At 34.5% G+C, this 19,730-nt stretch overlaps 1 protein-coding gene across 7 annotated transcripts in view; it reads left to right on the top strand.

Moving 5' to 3' along the window:
• Positions 1 to 19,730, top strand: part of LOC125646527 (calmodulin-binding transcription activator 1-like) — a 55,359-nt gene that overhangs the window by 14,650 nt on the left and 20,979 nt on the right. For 6 of the 7 annotated variants that reach the window (XM_048872883.2, XM_048872878.2, XM_048872897.2 and 3 more), the window contains 10 exons: positions 303 to 392; positions 1,144 to 1,235; positions 8,932 to 9,135; positions 14,355 to 14,426; positions 14,860 to 15,001; positions 15,708 to 15,745; positions 15,999 to 17,087; positions 17,175 to 17,301; positions 17,818 to 17,949; positions 18,509 to 18,609. In XM_048872883.2, coding sequence (XP_048728840.1) covers positions 338 to 392; positions 1,144 to 1,235; positions 8,932 to 9,135; positions 14,355 to 14,426; positions 14,860 to 15,001; positions 15,708 to 15,745; positions 15,999 to 17,087; positions 17,175 to 17,301; positions 17,818 to 17,949; positions 18,509 to 18,609 — 2,052 coding nt within the window. In that variant the 5' untranslated portion in view covers positions 303 to 337. Of the gene's footprint in view, positions 1 to 302; positions 393 to 1,143; positions 1,236 to 8,931; positions 9,136 to 14,354; positions 14,427 to 14,859; positions 15,002 to 15,205; positions 15,213 to 15,707; positions 15,746 to 15,998; positions 17,088 to 17,174; positions 17,302 to 17,817; positions 17,950 to 18,508; positions 18,610 to 19,730 lie in introns of those variants that run through there. The other variant, XM_056157392.1, reaches the window with a different exon arrangement.

Raw genomic sequence — 19,730 nt, 5'->3', positions numbered from 1 at the left:
GTTTCCAGCAGACATTCAGGAAAGTCTTTTAAAATAAGGAAGTCTTCCTTTTAAGTGCTATATACACCACAGATTGTGTCACACACTTTACACTTAATATTTCACCTCAGGTAAATGAAAATGAGAGCAGTGTTGCACTAAACTTTGCATTGCGAGGATGTGTGGCAGCAGTGATCATTCACTAATGAACTTCATACAAATTCCATGTTGGATTGAAATCTGAGTACTTAGGATTGGAATCTGAATAGTAGTAGATTGGATCTGATTAGGTATGGATGTAATGAGCATTTCGTTTTTGACAGAAGATGGAGTGAATTGGCCAGGACGACTGGTGAAAATGGGAGAGCCAGCCTCCTCCTCCACTCACCAGGACAATAGCAGGGCATCCCCAGGTACATCTCATGTACAGACACACTCAACAGGTTTTCTTTACCTGACTTGTCCTCCTAAAAAGGATATTAGTTTCTAAATGAAATGTCTGTTCACTTTTATTTACTGTGGAATCATATAACTTGGGGGAGGGGACAGTTTTGATGGGTTGTCAAGATTTTACAGTCTTGTGTAAATATATAATTAGGAGGATACGGTGTCTGTACTTTGATACATTTTATAATTGTGTATTTTGTTGACGTTTTAATCATATTTATTTTGAGGAGGATAGGAATGCCCTTGAAATTCAGGAATATTGAGCCCCCGTGATATATGATTCCACTGTGAATTATACTGGATATGAACATAGATTAAATGTCCAAATTAATTGAGTTATATAAATGTACATTATTTAGTCATTAGAGATTAATCTGAAAATTGAACACATTTTTTTTTTTGCTAATGTAAACTGTGTTTGTTAGAGTCTGCCTGCTATGAACACTTTTAAAAGTAAATCCATTTTAACCAAAATACAAACCAATTCTGCTCTCTGCTTACTGTGATAAATCATTATATTACATCTCTGTAGTTATCATGAATATTTTCAACACAGTAAATGAAAATAAGATATTTGGATGGAAAATTTGGGTGCGTTGCTTAATTTTCTTACAATTTCTCTATACATTGTATGATGATTTATATAGTTTTAAGAATTAATTTTTCATTAAGATCTTGCTTGCTCGAATGAATAGAAACAATTGATACGTATTCTAGGGAACAAGGATTGGGTACTCCCCAAGCAGCTAGAAGACATCAGGCCAGCGAGGGACTTTCCCCAGTACCGTCATCGGTGGAACTCTAATGAGGTAATGTCTCTATCACCTAGGGTATAATGCTTTCAACTTTGTAGGATGGTTGCATTTTCCCAGAAAGATTTTAACGATTAGGGAAGGTAACTTGGATACTCATGTATTTTCAATGAAGTCTTAATCTAGAAAAGGTATATTACCAACTACATGTATTTATTTTTAGATGCATCTGTTTAAAAGTTACTTTCTAGTGGATTCCATGATGTATTTAGTGTTATTTATTCTGCATTTCCCTTTACTATTTGAACATGTTGAAGCCACTCAGTTTGATAAGGGGATTTGATCTATGGCCTTCCAAATAGCACAAAAACTTATTTCAGTGAAACTCTGACTTAACATGCACCAGTTAGACTTTCTGAAGATGCAGGTGATATGATATTTAAAACTACAGATTTAATCTAAATGCATATGTATGGTTCAATTTTGTAAAAATTACAGTCTTGAAAATATTGGATAAAATTATACCATTGTATTGAATAATTGATATTTTTGTAGTTTTCAAATGTATCAGTTATTGTGATAATTTAGAAAGAAAAAAACAATATGGACACAGTACTAGAGTTGTTGGTAGTCTTTTAGTTATAGTTAAAAAAAATACATAAAAAGAACCATTATATGGTAATTTATGAATCTGTTTAATGTGTGTCTGACTGGATGAGCAACATTGACGACTATCCCTGAGCATCTTTACCATTATAGTGTAGCCTGTTTCCCCAGGGCCTCATCTTCAAACCAGGCATTAATAAATATGGTGTGTGTGTGTGTATATATATAAGGTATTCAATAACAGGATAAAAGGCGTTTTGTTGGCAAAGAGTGAGCATTTCACTGAATTTCAAGTAGTAGCATCTGTATAATTAATTATTGCAAATAGATAGTCTTTCATCCTCAGAAAATAATTAGTGTTTACTAGTAGGTTAAAATTCAGTCTTATTGCTATACTACTGTATTAAGGTCCATGTAATTCTTTACAAAGGTTATAAGCTTATAGGAAAGTTTTCGAATACAGTGCTTACTTTTTGGTCTGCAGTGGAATTCACGATTATATATCAAGCAAATTTCTTTCCTTTTATAATCAACTTTTGGAAATGATGACTTTTCACAACTTACCCTCTCTGTAGATTACTTTATGTATAAGTATAATGGAACACTAAAGTATAATAATGGAAGAGAAAGTTCTAAGATTGTTGATGCAAAATTTATTATGATGTGCAGAGAAATTATTGGAGTTGGCTAAATTCATAAATGAAATATTGTAAGGATTTCTGTAGAAAATGGAGAAACAGCATGACCTAAATTGTAGGGATTTATTAGTGTGTGAATGATATGAACTTTCAAATATTTCTATAAGTCTAATCATTATAATAAAACAGCCAGAGTGGCAAGGGTTTGTATCGAGTTATTGCTTTCTGCAGAAGACTAGTATTGGCTGTCTTATTAGGATGATACATGTATCTTCATTATGAATCTGCTGCTCATAGCATGTTCCGGAAACCAGTGTAGAGGTTGCCAATATGAGCTGGAGAGTGAATGTCTGTCGGCAGGACCTATATACTCAACATTACCCAAGTTGTTTGTAATCAGCAGCAATTTGTAATTTAGATTTAAGGGAAGTTTTAGTGTCTTAAATGATTTATATCACCATTATTAATCTGGCTGCAGTAATATTGGTGTAGACGTTTTGCTGGTGCTGTGGTTGAGAACGTGCTTCATATCTTAAGAAAGTGCAGTCATAACAATCAAATAAAACTGTCTGATCAAAATCTCTGTAAATTTCCTGAGTCCATTTTTATGCATAGCAATCTAATTAGCATGGCATTATACTTGTGTGTTTTGTCCCTCCCATTTTTGCATTGAAGATACCTTCATCAAACTTCATAACACAGGAACGTGTTGTGAAAGTGTGACAACGAATAGTACGTCCATTGCAAGTTATTTAACCTTAATATTCCATATTATACTGACCTCATATTTGTATTCAGCTCATCTCTGAACAACCTGTGGAGAGTGCCTTCATCAAATGTCATACACAGATATGTCTTAATAAGAGCATGGAAACTATATGCCCAAGATTTTTTTTACTTTGACCTTATACCATTATTTCTGTTCATCATTCCTATAGTGTAGGAAACATATAAGATTGATATGCATGGATCATATGATTGCATGGTGACACTTTGAAAGCTTGATGGATTTCAAGCAATTAGAATTGATGTTAGGCATCGCGGCATCGGTAATAGTGATACCGTCTCCCTGAAATATACACATTGGTTTTTTTATTATATCAAAGAAGACTTTGGAGAATTTTTTTCTTGTTGAATAAAAGACAGAAAAGTTAATCTTTGATTATTTTATTTCCCTACCAGTGGAACCAAATGGGACCAGAGGTTTTCTCTTCATCCATTCATCTGTGAGTCAGTCTGTCTCACTTGGATTTCCACACTTATTTCATCATGCTTTGATTTTATAGGAAGCTGAAATTTAGTATGTAGTTTACTACTTATGTTTACATGTGTGATTTTTGCAAGATACATGGGACTTTGTGTCAAATATAGCAACTTAGGAATCTGAAATGTGTTGTGTGGTTATCTAGTGAGTTTCCTACAGATCAGGTTCTGCTTTTGTAAAATTTAGTTTCATGGTTGAATGAACTTTATTTTTTGTTTTCCAGACTTTCACCATGCTTTGATTTTAGAAGCAGAATTTCAGTATGAGATTTACAAATGATTATATGTTGACAGATCAAGTTTAAGTTTCATCACAGTGAACTGGTTTTTACTAGGTTTATAGGACTTACTGCAGAATGTAGTTTTCCAGACTTTTCTCTACAATCAGTTAGGAATCTAAAATTTGATATGTGGTTATCAAATGAATAGATACACATCAAGTTTTATTTTTCTACAGGTGAATTATTTTAACAAAGTTAGTCAAACTCTTGTCTCATGGTTGACTGAATCAGTTCTTGTTCTCTGTTGTCGAAGTTCTCAGTATTTTTTTATTGTGTTAGATCTATATGATATAAGGTACACCATCGGAATAGAGTTCATCTGATTTGCCATGTCTATATTAACAAGAGATGGGTATTCTTGGTATTGAAAAATAATAACCACCTTCTTGTCCAAAAATATCCCATTATAATTTTTCGACTTTATTAAAACACACAAGAGATCTAGACATCACATAGCAACAGAAATGCAGGTAGACAGTTGTGGTTGTTGAAGATGCTAGGTAGAAGTTTATATGCTTTATTCAATATTGTGCAGAATACAGGAGATGAGGTTGTTCCTAACACATTAATAGAACTCGAGGCTGAGGATATGAATAAAGCTTTGTTTGATACCATGATTAAAATCTTCATTTGCAGATGTCAGATTGTTAAGATGTTTTGAATATTAGAATTAGAGAAATTGTAAAAGGTGATACAAATGAAATTTCAAGATCAGACATCATGGCCAAGCAGTATGTTTAGATTTGTCAAATTCTATTTTCCTATATTTCATTATTTATATTATATTATACTTAAACTGTTGACATAAGATTATTCTGTGACATGCAGAATATTATATGCAAATGACTTGACTTGGGACTGGGAGGGAACATGTATTACTATGTCACACTAGCAGATTGCTTGTGTGTGTGAAAAAGCTCAGATTTTTTTCATACAACTAAGTACCTTTTGTTAAGAACTTTTCTGATGGACAAGTGGAAGTTTTCCTTAATGTTAAGTCCTGATAATGGATAGAGAAGACATGTTTTTAACACTCATACAAACAATCCATTTCCAGATAATTATGATGTTTGTCAAAAAAAACCCTGAGCTCTTGTCTACATTTTCAGAATAGATATAAGATGAAACAAGCTTTGAATCAACATTATTACTTCCTCAACAATGCAAGAGCAGTCTTACATCTTTAAATTAATTTATTTCAGAAAACATTCATACCATGAAATCTAGCATTTACATTTTTTTAACTCTTGTGTAAAAAGGAGAAATTGTAGACAAAGCAACAGATGAAGAGAAATCATTGAGAGAAATGTGCAAGTAAATATTAGAAGACTAGTTTGATCATACAGCAGTCATGTCTTCTGATGCTAGCAGCATAATGAAGTCGGAACTGTAATGAAAGACTATCAGAGAAGTCTTTTTTATAAATATATGTCGCACTCCTCTGAACTTGGTTGCTTGTGTGCAAGATGATTTACTTGATATTTTTGAAGAATACCTTGATGCCATATTAATTAAGGGTTGATCAACAGATTAAACCAGCATGAAAATAATACCTGCAACTTCAATTTTTATGGACCCTTAGGGACAGACAACTTTGATCTCATGGATAACAAGGTGATACAGTTTGTGAAAATGCATCTTAATTGTAAATTAAATCAGCTTGCTTCAGATCCTGGCCCCAGAGGTCTTTTTGAATAAAGTTTTACATTCTAAGAAGATGCATACAAATAAATCTTCAAAAACCATTGAATTTTAAGTTTTTATAGAACTGCCCTAAAGTGGGTCTAAAGTACATTTACAACAGGACTGCAGAACATGGGTGGAATTACATCTGAAAGAGATATTCAGAAATCTTGTTATTGACAAGAACAATGTAGATACACTTATATGCTGTTGATATATCGTATATTCAAGGAAACTTATTGAAAGCTAAAGTAGAATTGTATAAGAAAAAAAATCGTGAGTTTGAATTGTTTAACAGCTAGCTCACAGTGAAGTTTTTTTTTTTTTTTATCAGAAATAGAGAGACTAACTGATGGGGACAAGGCAAAATCGAAACTACAAGTGTTTTTTCTATGAGAAAATCATAGGCATTGTGATCTTTACAAAAATGAACTAGATTTCGCCCAAATTTAGTTATCTTTAAAATCTCATCATATTTTAAAAAAGTAAAAATAAAATCTATTGTGATAGGAAATCATAGCAATTAATTAATAAGTCACTCCACTCTGCTCATAGTCTCTGGACGTATTAAACATCACATCTATGGTTATCCAACATATTTCAGAAATCAATGAGTTTATGAGTATCATATCCATTTCAATATTATACGTAATCGTTATGTAAAGTTTTCACAGGTCAGCGTTGCTAACTTTATGTAAGATATATATGTTAGTATTTTTCTTATATAATACATGATACATTTTATATGGAAACCATTTGGCATGCAAGGTACATTATCAGCAAATTGTCTACTTCCATAATCTTTACCATATCCGAGCCCCAATTTGGTATCTGTGAGGTTTAGTGATGATTGTGTATAGTTAGAGGTGAGATGGACCAAGTGTATGAATTTTAAAGTGATGTGAAATCTACTGACGAAATTCACTAAGATCATCTATCAATGACAGACAGAATGACAAACAGTGCTGTAAGCCTTCAGTAGGAAGCCCACGAGCTCTAATCATTGTAGATTCAAGTGAACGAGACTCCAACCAAATTGATTCGCAATGAAGACCTGTACTGTAGGTGTATAATTGTGTAGACAATGAATGAACTTAGCAGCTCACTGTGTGGGAATCAATTCAGCTTTTATATGATATATTGCCTCCACCCAACCAAAGAACAATTGTACCCATTAATACAGCTGCTGTATCTTCTACTGCCTCTGTGAAACCAAAGAACCATTGTATTAATTTTGTTATATTCCAGGGTATTCCAAACAATGAGATCAATGCCATAACATAAACATATAATACTGTTGTTGAAGTATTTGGAAATCCAATTTATTTTGGAAAATTGGATATAAAATTTATTGTAGATATCAGCAAGATGGCATTAAAGAGTTTATGCAAGAACTGTGTGTTACACTGTGAATGAAAATTAATTTGTTTAATCTGTTTCTTAATGCTGTGTATAGGAAATGTCACCTGATGTTTGATGTACGTGTTCATCATCCAGCAGTGTTAGGTCTTTTTGTCTAGAATTTGTTATTAATTTTCATTTTGTTTATCATATTAAAACAATGTGGTCATGTGTTCTATTCCCACCAATGTTTGTGGAGAATTTGTTGATTTCATGGTTTCTTCCAAATCTCCCATTCTTTCTTGGTAACACTGTTTGGATGAAGTGAAACTCTGGATTCCACAGGAAATGATTATTAATTGTTTCAGTGTTTATAAGCTTAGGCCTTGTGAGGTGCAAATTAAAATTTAGAAAATAAACAACAGAACCCACATTTTTAAAATCAATAATCCATACTCCAACATGGTGAATACAGATATTTAAATGAATCAAGTGCACTACATCATGTCATACAATGATGTCACATGAACTGCAAATATCATGTCCTCATGTATTTTCAAAAAATGAAATTTATTTTCTATATATATTGACATTTTACTTTCATTTCTGTTGTAATATTCCCAGTAGTCCTACATTTACTATGTTTATTAAGATTCATATGCACATAGTTCACATTCATGAGGAAATGACTATCCTTTCAATTGGTTAGACATATCAAAGTTAAAAACATTGGAAATAGAGATATGTGTGTATGATATTGCTGTGCAAATCCCATCTATGGCCTTGCTTGATTGTTATTTTAAGTAAATGGTACTGGTTTGTGCTTTTTGTCAAATCTATGTATCATTATTTTTGTGATGAAATGATGACATTTGTGCAGCAATAAGAATATTGGAGAGAAAATTCTGCTTCTTTTCCTACAATAGTTTCAAATGATGTATCAAATTTTGATTATACTGCTTTTTCATTGGTAGTTATTAAGCAATATGCATGACATCATAATGTGATGTCACTGTTAAAACTAAACACTACTATGTCACATAATCAATACTTGCATGATTGTGCTCATATTGTGTACATGGGCAGTTTTGATATATACTACAGTGATCCCCTGTTATAACGCCAACATTTGTACCTCAGCAATTTTTTTGGCGATATGCAGGGGTGGCATTATAGCGGGGGCAATATAGCGGGGGATCACTGTACATGCATTTTGACTATCATTTGCTTAGAAACACCATAGCTTTAAATCATGTGTAGTCTTTTTAAAAGTATGATGATGAAAATCAACTTCCAAGCACAAAATTCCATTTCCAATATTTGTAAGAGATGAAGGGTTATACGTCACACAGTGATTTTATTGGTGTTAATATCGTAATATAATGTCATGTAGAACATTTAAAGGTGTTCTGAATCAACACCCATATCCAAAAATAGAATAAAGTCTTTCCCTACAAAGTGTCAGTAGATATATGCATTATATTTCAAAAAAACATGCACTCAACTAACTTTTAGGTATCATGAAGATTAACCTTAAGGAGGTACTCTACATTGTCATAATGGCTGACTTCCTTTTAGAACGTGGATGAAAATATAAATATCAGCAATATTTGTTTATTCATTTAAAAAATCATCGCTTAGCTGAGTAGCTCTGTAGGTTAGCACAACTACTGAACTGTAGATTGCGGGATCGAGTCCAGCAGGGGTTTTAAATTTTTTCAGATCCAGGTCTCTACTAAAACTGCATTTTTTGAATAAATAAAGTAAATTTGAAAGTTTTTAATTTCAAAATTTTGTTGTACATATTTTCCACTTTTCATCCATATCATATTCCTCTGGTGTAGCATACCTCCTTAGATTCACCATCCATAAAAAAAAAATTTATATGTCTGAATATCAAATCTGTGACTTGCTCAAAAAGCTGCTTTTTTTTTCTTCCAGGAAATTGCATCCATTTTGATTGCCTTTTCCAAACACAAAGAATGGCTGAAGATGGAAATGAAGATTCGCCCACCAAGTGGTTCCATGTTGTTGTACAGCAGGAACCGTGTGAGGTACCGCAAAGATGGCTATTGCTGGAAAAAGAGGAAGGACGGCAAAAATATCCGAGAGGACCACATGAAGCTGAAAGTCCAGGGTTTGGAGGTTTGTGCTGTTATTTATTGATCAGTATTTTAGAGAACAGTCCTCTGTTTAACAGGATCTACACAGAATAAGAATGAGACAGCTAGTGGGTGATAAATATATACAATTCAATATGTAATACGACCAGAAATGCAGAGAATAATGTGATGGAAGGAATTCTGTATAAATTGCGTTTATTTAGTTTTATGTTTCTTGGGTTCATGATTAAATTAAGAGGATGGACAGGTCCTATCTTGTATAGTTTGCTGCAGTTTAATTGATTCATTCTTTCATAATTGTACGTACACAATGTAACAGAAATTGATTCTTTGCTTATTTTCAAATTTTACCACTTGATTTTATTGCTTGTAGAGTAAATATTCACCTGCTCTCGTTATTGACTTTAGTACATGTTCATATTAATTAGGTTTTCTGTAATATAGTGCAGTAGTTGCTGTATGTTTGTCGATGTTAGATAAAAAAAGAATTACACATGATTTATTTCATTGCACATTGGAATTCATTTCTGATGTTGAATAACCAGATAGTGTGTTGTATTTTAGCTCACCTGAGCCAAAGCCTCGAGTGAGTGTTTCTGATTGAAATGTGTCCATGCAGCAACTATGTTTGTAACTTTGTCATTTAAATTTTCATAATATCACTGGTCTCTTGCAAAATTGGTTTAAAACATTCTGAGTAAGGGGATTCATATTCATCACCTTGTGGGAAGAATAAAAAACAATACCTTTTTGGCAAGGATCATCAAACTTGGTACACCTGTTAAGCATATTATTTTGCAAGGTTATAGATCAAGGTCAAACTTTGACGATGCTAGGATTGTCAAATTTGGTACTCGTGTTTTCAATGATAAGGAAAAGAAGCCTATTGTATTTTTGGAGTTGAACTTGTCAAAGTTTCTATTAATGCCATTGCTGAGCACAGTATACATGGATATATTGCAACTGAAGGGAGATTATGTGAGCCACATCACACTTTCATACGTAACAGACACGATAGAAAACATCCATACACTTATATTCAAAACTCAATTCCAGTACAGAGAGATGTGTTTCATTAAGGTGGGTCCTTAGTCCTGGATTTTTGGGGTTTAGGTAGCATTTGTTTGTTTGGAATAAATAAATTAACATTCAGAGTAATGAAAAAAGGCAAAACAGTTAAGGATTTCCATATTAATTTTCATTACAGACACTACTGAAGTCGTGTACCGCCCACTATGTAGATTTTTATGAAATTCATTGGAAACAGTTATTTGTTGTTATTTTAAAATAAAAACAACAAAATATTTTTTGAATTGCATTTTTTTTATCGGGAAACATGTCAATAACTAAAACACATGTCATTTTCAATATGTTCATCAAGTTTTAGAATGACATGTGCAAAATTATTGAATTAGCGTTATTCTCCAAAATGTTAAAAAACAAACAAATGTGGACGCATTTTCCTTATAGAATGTTTTATATATCATTTTTTTTTGTTTATATTAGTAGATGTATACATCTGTTATAGTTATTGATGAAAAAATCCATACCTTTCCATAATAATTTCAAATCTATAGCTTCCAGAGTATGTATACCCCCCATAAAAAACAATTTCTGGCACCATACAGTTGAGCTATTAAAAATTGGCTCAGGATTAAAATTTTATATAATTTCATGAAAAGACACAGATAATAATTCCTCAACACCTTGGTAAAATGTTTGTCAAAAATAAAGGAAATCTATCTCATAATGGACTTTTTAAATAATTTAATGAAAACAGAGTTATTGTCCTTGGATTCAATATTTTGAAACATATCATTGGCTATTCAAATATAACTAAGACTTTTGAAATATTTTATGGCTAACAAGATTTTTTTTTACAATAACTATTGAAAAAGGCTCCAACAAAATTTATGTTCCTGTCATTAAATCATTGACTTTGCAAAATCCTATGATGTTACAGGAGTGTGGAACTACGTTAAATGTCAACAACACCATATAAAACAGATATGGATTTTTTCTTAGGTCACCTGACTCAGGTGACCTATTGCAATTGGTTGGTGTCCATCGTGTGGTTTTAACAATTGAACATTTTTAACTTTTTCTTGATAACTACTATTCCAATTCTTTTCAAATTTGGTATGAAGCATCCTTGGGACAAGGGGGACTTAAATTGTAAATTTCAGGACTCCTGCACCCCTCGGGCCCAAGGTGCGGGGTAAAAACTGCCCAAAATTGACCAATTTTCAAAAATCCTTTTCTCTTATAGAACTGCACATGTGTAAGAAAAACTAAATGCATAGTGATGTAGAGCAGGAAGGCCTCTACCAAATTGTAAATTTCATGATCCCTGGGGTAGGTGTTTTGACCCCAGGGCAGTGCCAAACTTAGTATATAGAGTTTAAATGTAAAACAATTAACATCTTCTTTAGTGTTATGGATACTAAATTCAAACTAAATGGATATTTCAAAAGAGCAGGTAATCCTTTAGTAATTGTGAATTACATGATCCTAGGGATAAGGGTTTGGTTTCAGGGTGGTATCAAAATTTTCATAATGATATGTAGGATTTACTTAAGTTTGCTGATACTGTATAAAATCTAAATGCATACTTAGGAATAGCAGAAAAGGATGTACAAAAAATGGTGAATTTCACAACCCAGGGTTCTAACTCTAGGATGGGTCCAGATTAGTCATATCTTTTAATGTTGATACACATATTATATTATGTAAAGCCTTTTATCAGAGTATATGCACTTTCGAGGGCATTGAAGATTTTTAAAGAATTTAACACATCTTGTTTTATACTGTTGCTGATCATCAGAATGTAGCTTGGATATTCATAAAGGAATTTTTTTCTAGTGTTTATAGCCCTTGGGAGTAGTGATACTTTTTACTAGACTAAGTACCCAGGTGACCGATAAGGCCTGTGGGCCTTTTGTTCAATGTATTGTGTATTTATAGGTAAGATACACTTCTGACAGCTTTAATTTTTATGAGCAATATGAAATGATCATCATGCATTATTTTAACTTGCATGCTAGGCACTATATGGATATGAAAGTTCATCACTGATTGATTGATATGCCTGAGTTCCTGCAATGAATTAATGTATAAATTTATTGAACCATTGTTAAATGTGCAAATTAATTTAGTGAAAATATTAATCAATTGTTATTTTTGATTATTAAATTTTTTAAAAACAATGGAATTAGTTTTGATATATGATTAAGTTTTAGGTCACCTGAGTTTACTCAGGTGACTTATTGCAATTTGTCAGCATCTTCTTTAGTGCTCTTGTTATTAAATTGAAACGAAATGAATATTTAGATGGGGGATTTACAAAAATTGTAAATTTCATGATCTCGGGGGTAAGACAATATCTGACATTTGGTTCCAGGGTGGGGCCAATATTATTATAGTGATTATTGTCTATCATTTGAAAGACTTCTTTTTTGCTGATACAGTACAAAAACTGAATGCATATTAGGAAAAGCAAAAAAAAGGATGTAACAAAATTGTGAATTTCACAACCCCAGAATTTTGACACTAGGACGGATCCAAATTAGTCATATCGTGTTAATGTTACATATATCATGTAAAGTCTTTTGTCAGTATAGGCAATTTTGGTGGCATTTAAGTTTTAAGTATACTGCTGCTTAATATTAAAATTTAGCTTAGATATGCAGAGCAGGAATTTTGTTCTAGATTTCATAGCCCTTGGGCCTAGTGATACTTAGTGATACTAATACTTACATGTATATGACCAAGGCCTGTGCATCTCCCTCTTGTTTTCTTTAAATATTTGAAAAGTTCTACTCACAGTACATTCTGTACTTTGATCAAAGTCAAGGTCAAACTAAAGATAGAAACAGTACTAATTAATATAGGCTAAGATTATCAAACTTGATGACAAAAACATATTCAACCATTATAAGTGGGCATAGATAATAGTATAGTGCAGTCTGTATGTTGGTCTGTTAATCTGTGTACTCATTCATCAGCTCCTTGTGGGAAGGATTATAGGGAGTGCTAAATAAAAAACAAAGCATGTTGCCCTTGGTAAAAGAAAGATGTTTAATATCTCAAAAGGTCATACCTTCATGAGTAATAATTATAAAGGTTAAACAGTATCGATAAGGCCACGTCCATCAAACTTGGTATATATGTTTCTGTAGTGTTGGTACCAAGTATATTTTAGCTTCTGAAGTTATACATTATAAGAGGGAAATATATCTTCAATTTGAACTTCAACAAAGCCATCTTAAAACTGATGTTTTACCAATGCTCTCTGATATTAGAGAAAATGTCAAAAGATTTTTTTACCAAGGAATGGTTTATTTGTGTGTTGATCCTTTCTTTGATTACTACTGCTTTACTGAAGATATTGGATGGGCGTATTTTGCAACGTGAGCATTGCTCTTGTTGGATTAAATTAATTGAATTTATTGTCTTGGCATATTGTAAGCCTGGCCTGGATTTCTTGGGGGGGGGGGGGGGGGGGGGGGGAAACTTTAGTTGAAACTTGGATTTATTTGAGCAGTCAAAGTATGAATAAAATCTCAGACTTAAAAGAAAACTCAAACTCAAGTTTGAGATTTTTTTTGGAGAAATTTATGCCTGGAAACACAATTGAAAGATTCCAAAGTTTGTCAGATGTACCTCTGTGTATAGCCAGGTTTATATGGGTGAATGGTACATCCATGTACCTCTGTGTATAGCCAGGTTTATACAGGTGAATGGTACATCCATGTACCTCTGTGAATAGCCAGGTTTATACAGGTGAATAGTACATTCATGTACCTCTGTGTATAGCCAGGTTTATACAGGTGAATGGTACATCCATGTACCTCTGTGTATAGCCAGGTTTATACAGGTGAATGGTTCATCCATGTACCTCTGTGTATAGCCAGGTTTATACAGGTGAATAGTACATTCATGTACCTCTGTGTATAGCTAGGTTTATACAGGTGAATGGTACATCCATGTACCTCTGTGTATAGCCAGGTTTATACAGGTGAATGGTGCGTCCATGTACCTCTGTGTATAGCCAGGTTTATACAGGTGAATGGTACATCCATGTACCTCTGTGTATAGCCAGGTTTATTCAGGTGAATGGTACATCCATGTACCTCTGTATAGCCAGGTTTATACAGGTGAATGGTACATCCATGTACCTCTGTGTATAGCCAGGTTTATACAGGTGAATGGTACATCCATGGGTCTCTTGTTTATTTTCAGTGTATCTATGGTTCATACGTCCACTCAGACATTCTACCAACATTCCATCGGCGATGTTACTGGCTATTGCAGGTGTGTGATAATATCTTCCCTAATTACAACTACACCAAATGACCGGTGCACAGAACATGTGTTACAAGCAGATTTCTCCGTATCTCTCTGGAAAAATTGATGTGCACTTCATTGTATGCACAATTTGTTTTGAACTTGTCAACAGTATATGTTTATTGCAGTGGCAATATAGAGTATGATATTTAAAGAATTGATTTTTAAGCCTTAATTTCCCTCCAAAATAAACACTGTATGATGCAATGCATGAGCTCGATAATCAAAGTCTCAATGTTAATTAATGACTTGTGGCTATTCTTCATTTATTTTCATAGCCATTTACCCAAAACACAAAATTGAAAATACTTAGGCAACTTGTTTGACACAACTTGAATTGTGAAGCCCATATTACTGAACATTATGTGGTTTTTACCTGATGGTATTTTGTATTTGATAGAACCCAGACATTGTCCTTGTTCACTACCTGAACATCCCATACCAAGACAACACAAAGGTGAAGATTCCTGTTGTACCCCCATACACACTGGAGAAAAAGGAGTGGACCAAAGAGGAACTCATTGATCAACTCAGACCTATGTGTGAGTCCATAGACACCGCCAATTAAGGGGGGGGGGGGGGCATATATGGAGGGGTATAGCTCAGACCTATGTGTGAGTCCTTAGATACAGTCAATTGAAGGAGGGGGTATATATGGAGGGGTATAGCTCAGATCTATGTGTGAGTCCTTAGATACAGCCAATTGAGGGGGGGGGGGGGGTATATATGGAGGGGTATAGCTCAGACCTATGTGTTGTATATGAAACCAGTTTGTGTAGGTAGTAAAGTTGATAAGCCTATAAAGATATTGTGGATGACATTGAAATCCTGAAGTAAGTGGTAAGCATTATCTGTACTGTTTCCTTGTTTGACAATGAGTATTTTGTACTAATTCGGCCGAATTCTTTATTGCCAATATGTGAGAACATAAAATTACTACTGCCTTACTCAAAGAGTTCAGTCTGTTCTGTAAATTACTTGTGAATAGATAAAAGTGATAGAGACTACTTGCTTATTAATGTGAATATTGATTGCTCACATATATTTGAGAATCTTCAGTGTTATAGAATTTTTTGGCCTCTGAATTGCAGGGATATAAATGAATTGTTAAGATGTTAATGTAAATTAGATATAGAGATACTGTTCTTAGTTTTATGTCAGTAAACTTGATTGATTATAAAAGGCATATTTTTTAAGTTGAAAATCTTTTATTTTTCTCACTTAATCTGGCAAATATTTTCTTTTAAGTTTCCACTGGCCAACCAGGAGAGGAATCTGAACAAATGGTGAGAGATTTATCCTTCCAGACTGTAAAACAAAGATAATGGGTGTTTACACAAGTGATGAAATTTACTTCTATCAGTGAAATATTCCATTGTCCTTGAATTGGATTTTTAAAAATAAAATCAATAACTATTAAACTTTTATAAATAGGTCATCAGATATTTGCAGATTTCTTGGAATCCATAAATCTGCTATTTTGATATTAATGTGGAGTCTATATATAAACACCAATAATTCTGATTAATATTTTATCAGATTGATGAGACTGTGGAGGCGCTAGTAAAGCATTTGATTGAATACCATGAAAATGCCAACAAGTTTGTGAAGGACAAAACTGCACTGACTACCAGTGAGAAACCCCCTAGAGACACACCCTGTCATGCCAAAAAAGGTCTCCACCCACACCAGTACCACAGAAAACATGCAGGAAACCCCAGTGGAGGAAGTTCTCATGTTGTGCATCATAAACCAGATGTAGCACATGTTCCATATTTGTTAAATGTTGGTGGGAAATTGCATGTGCCTGGGAGTGGCTACCTACTGGTGAATGGACATGGGGAGTGTGAGAGTGGACATTCCAGACAGGGGCTAGTGATGCCTGAGGGTGGGGGTCTACATGTGGTGGGGGCTGAGAACAATACACTGGTTTCTTGCCCTAATGTGTCAGGAGCCTCTGTTCAGTCAGAGTCTACCCAACTAGACTATCAAAGTGTTCAGGACTTTAACAGTGCTTGTTCCCTGACAGATATATGTGATTCCAATGATAAACTAGTCAGCTCAGTCGAGCAATCCATGTTGAATTCGTGTAAACAAGACTTCACACCAATGCAATTTTCATCAGAGAGTTGTTCTCCTTTAATGATTAACAATAACATTAGCAAACCTGAGGTTAACCTAGTCCCATATCTCAAATCAGTAACTGCTGAGGATGTTCAGCATGTTATCAGGTTTCATACAGATCAGAACAAAGTAAAATCCAAAGGGAGTCCGAGTGAGCTGGAACAGGACCCCTTGAGTGCTAGCTTTGGTTCCTCAGACTTTGACAATCTTGATCTTGAGCTCCATGACATTGAAAAGTTGTGTAGCTTTCTAGAGACTCCAGATGACCATTCATCACATGATATGGCAGGCTCCATACCTGTGTCAAAAAATGGCAATGCAATAAATACAAACTTAGGAGACATGACAAAGTTTGAGTCATCAAACAAATCAATGTCAAATTGTGAACAGTGCCGAGAAAAATCCAAACAATTGTCAGTCGACCATAAAACTAATCCTAGAAAACCTAGCAGTCGTGGTCTGGTAGATATCGTGGATTACTCTCCGGAGTTCAGTTATACTGAGGTAATGTTTCCTAGATGAACTGGGATAGCTTGACACCATGGTAAATAGCTTCATTTTTAACTAAATATTTTGATTGTTTTATTGTAGGGGGGAAGTAAGCTATTGGTAATTGGACCGTGGACGAAGGTTTCATCTACATACACTTGTGTTATAGACGGTGAACCTGTCCAGACCACACTCTTACAGCCAGGTGTTCTTAGATGTTACACACCAGGTATGTTACAAAGTCCCAAACTAAACAGACAACTACACTATCACCTGAAACTGAACAGACAATAGTCACAGCCAGGTGTTTGTAGGTGTTACATATCGGGTATTTTACTCGGTTTCCTCAAACTGAACAGACAACAGTTATAACCAGGTGTTACATATCGGGTATTTTACACGGTTTCCTCAAACTGAACAGACAACAGTTATAACCAGGTGTTACATATCCGGTATTTTACACGTTTTCCTCAAGCTGAACAGACAAGTCACAGCCAGGTTAGCTTCATATGCACAATTTATATGCATGTGTATGAAGTGTTCAATAATACCCCATACACATGAAATCATATACTATTTCTGATTTCTAATTTAAGGGATAATAAAATTTCACATCTTGACTGAAGAGAAACCATATAAATTATTTGTCTTGATTTATATATCTTTTAAAAAAAAGAGTTAATTTGACACCAAGAAACTGTCTTTGTGATAATTTTTTGTATGAATTTGTTGATTTTCTTGACAGCTCATCACAAGGGTTGTGTGCCGGTGTACATTAGCTGTGATGGGAAGACACTTTCCAGACCTGTTCCATTCCTGTACAAAGAAAACCCAGAACACAATTCTAGCACTCGTTTCTCCTGGTTTTCAGTAGAAGGTACATAGACTCACAATCTTTCTTATCAATGAGTATGAACATTTCAGTCTTTCCTCTCCCACTCTGTTTTTTTTATACTATACTCTCCTCACACTAATTCTTAATTAAGAAAGGGTGTATTTAGGAATCCACCTTGTCCATCTGACTGTCTGTCCAGTGATGAAGCTTTTTAAAGTCGTATTTAATTATTTACGGAAACTGAATTGATTTAATTTGCATCAGTGGTAAGTGCATGGGAAAAGGGTCATCTATAGTGATTTGGGGGGTGAAAGGTCAAAGGTCAGATGAACTGGACACTGATAAAGGTAAACAGTTTCTGGGCTTTGAATGATTTCCCATCACTCCTGATGTAAGTATACTTAACACACAAGCTTATCTTGGAAAGAGGATGAAAATAATTGATTCTGTAATATATGAAGTTCAATGGTACACTGTGAGTTGTATTTCAAAGAAGTTCGTAATTAGAAAATACATAAAATGCAATGCACATACCTACTATTGTGTAATGTAATTGCATTTGCTAATTGTGCTTTAAACAAGTTGGTATTTTGTTTTGCAGAAAAAGATCTGAAATCCTTGCTGGTAGAGCGACTTGTACAGTTAGAGAAACGTCTGACCCAGTCTCATTACAGAGATGGACCTGTCCCCAACCTCCAACAGGTAAGGATGAATTCCTGTCCCCAACCAACAACAGGTAGAGATGAACTGTCCCTAACCTCCAACAGGTAAGGATGAATTCCTGTCCCTAACCTCCAACAGGTAAGAATGAATTCCTGTCCCCAATCAACAACAGGTAGAGATGAACTGTCCCTAACCTCCAACAGGTAAGAATGAACTCCTGTCCCCAGCCTCCAACAGGTAAGGATGAACTGTCCCCAACCTTCAACAGGTAAGAATGAACTGTCCCCAACCTCCAACAGGTAAGAATGAATTCCTGTCCCCAGCCTCCAACAGGTAGAGATGAACTGTCCCCAACCAACAACAGGTAGAGATGAACTGTCCCCAACCAACAACAGGTAGAGATGAACTGTCCCTAACCTCCAACAGGTAAGGATGAATTCCTGTCCCTAACCTCCAACAGGTAAGAATGAATTCCTGTCCCCAATCAACAACAGGTAGAGATGAACTGTCCCCAACCTTCAACAGGTAAGGATGAACTCCTGTCCCCAGCCTCCAACAGGTAAGGATGAACTCCTGTCTCCAACTTCCAACAGGTAAGGATGAACTGTCCCCAACCTCCAACAGGTAAGTATAAAAGAAACTGCATCATTTACAGCGTTTTCTCATTGTTTTGCAACTAGTCAGATTAGGTCTCAATGAATTATTTTTTGGATTTATTTTTTTAAGTCTTGTTAACATTTTAAAATTATTTAGATGGTTTAAGGTTGATAATCTTTTTTGTTAATAACAATGTGACTTTTTTTTTTACACATTCATTTGACTATAAAGTAATCTACTGGCTGACTGACTCTCTATGCTTTTTTAAAAGCTAAACTTGTCCAGTCCAGACTGGTTACTGCCCTACTACAGTAATTACACTGACAGACCTGTCACCACCTACAACAGGAACGATCCAGTCCCACAACACTGACAGACCTGTCACCACCTACAACAGTAACGATCCAGTCCCACTACACTGACAGACCTGTCACCACCCTACAATAGTAATGACCCAGTCCCACTACACTGACAGACATGTCACCACCCTACAATAGTAACGATCCAGTCCCACTACACTGACAGACCTGTCACCACCTACAACAGTAATGACCTGGTCCCAC

The sequence above is a fragment of the Ostrea edulis genome, chromosome 1 (assembly GCF_947568905.1).
Source record: "Ostrea edulis chromosome 1, xbOstEdul1.1, whole genome shotgun sequence".
In the NCBI taxonomy this organism is placed as follows: Eukaryota; Metazoa; Mollusca; class Bivalvia; order Ostreida; family Ostreidae; genus Ostrea; species Ostrea edulis.
Note: the sequence above shows the minus strand (reverse complement) of the source record. Positions and strands in the feature narration are given on the sequence as shown.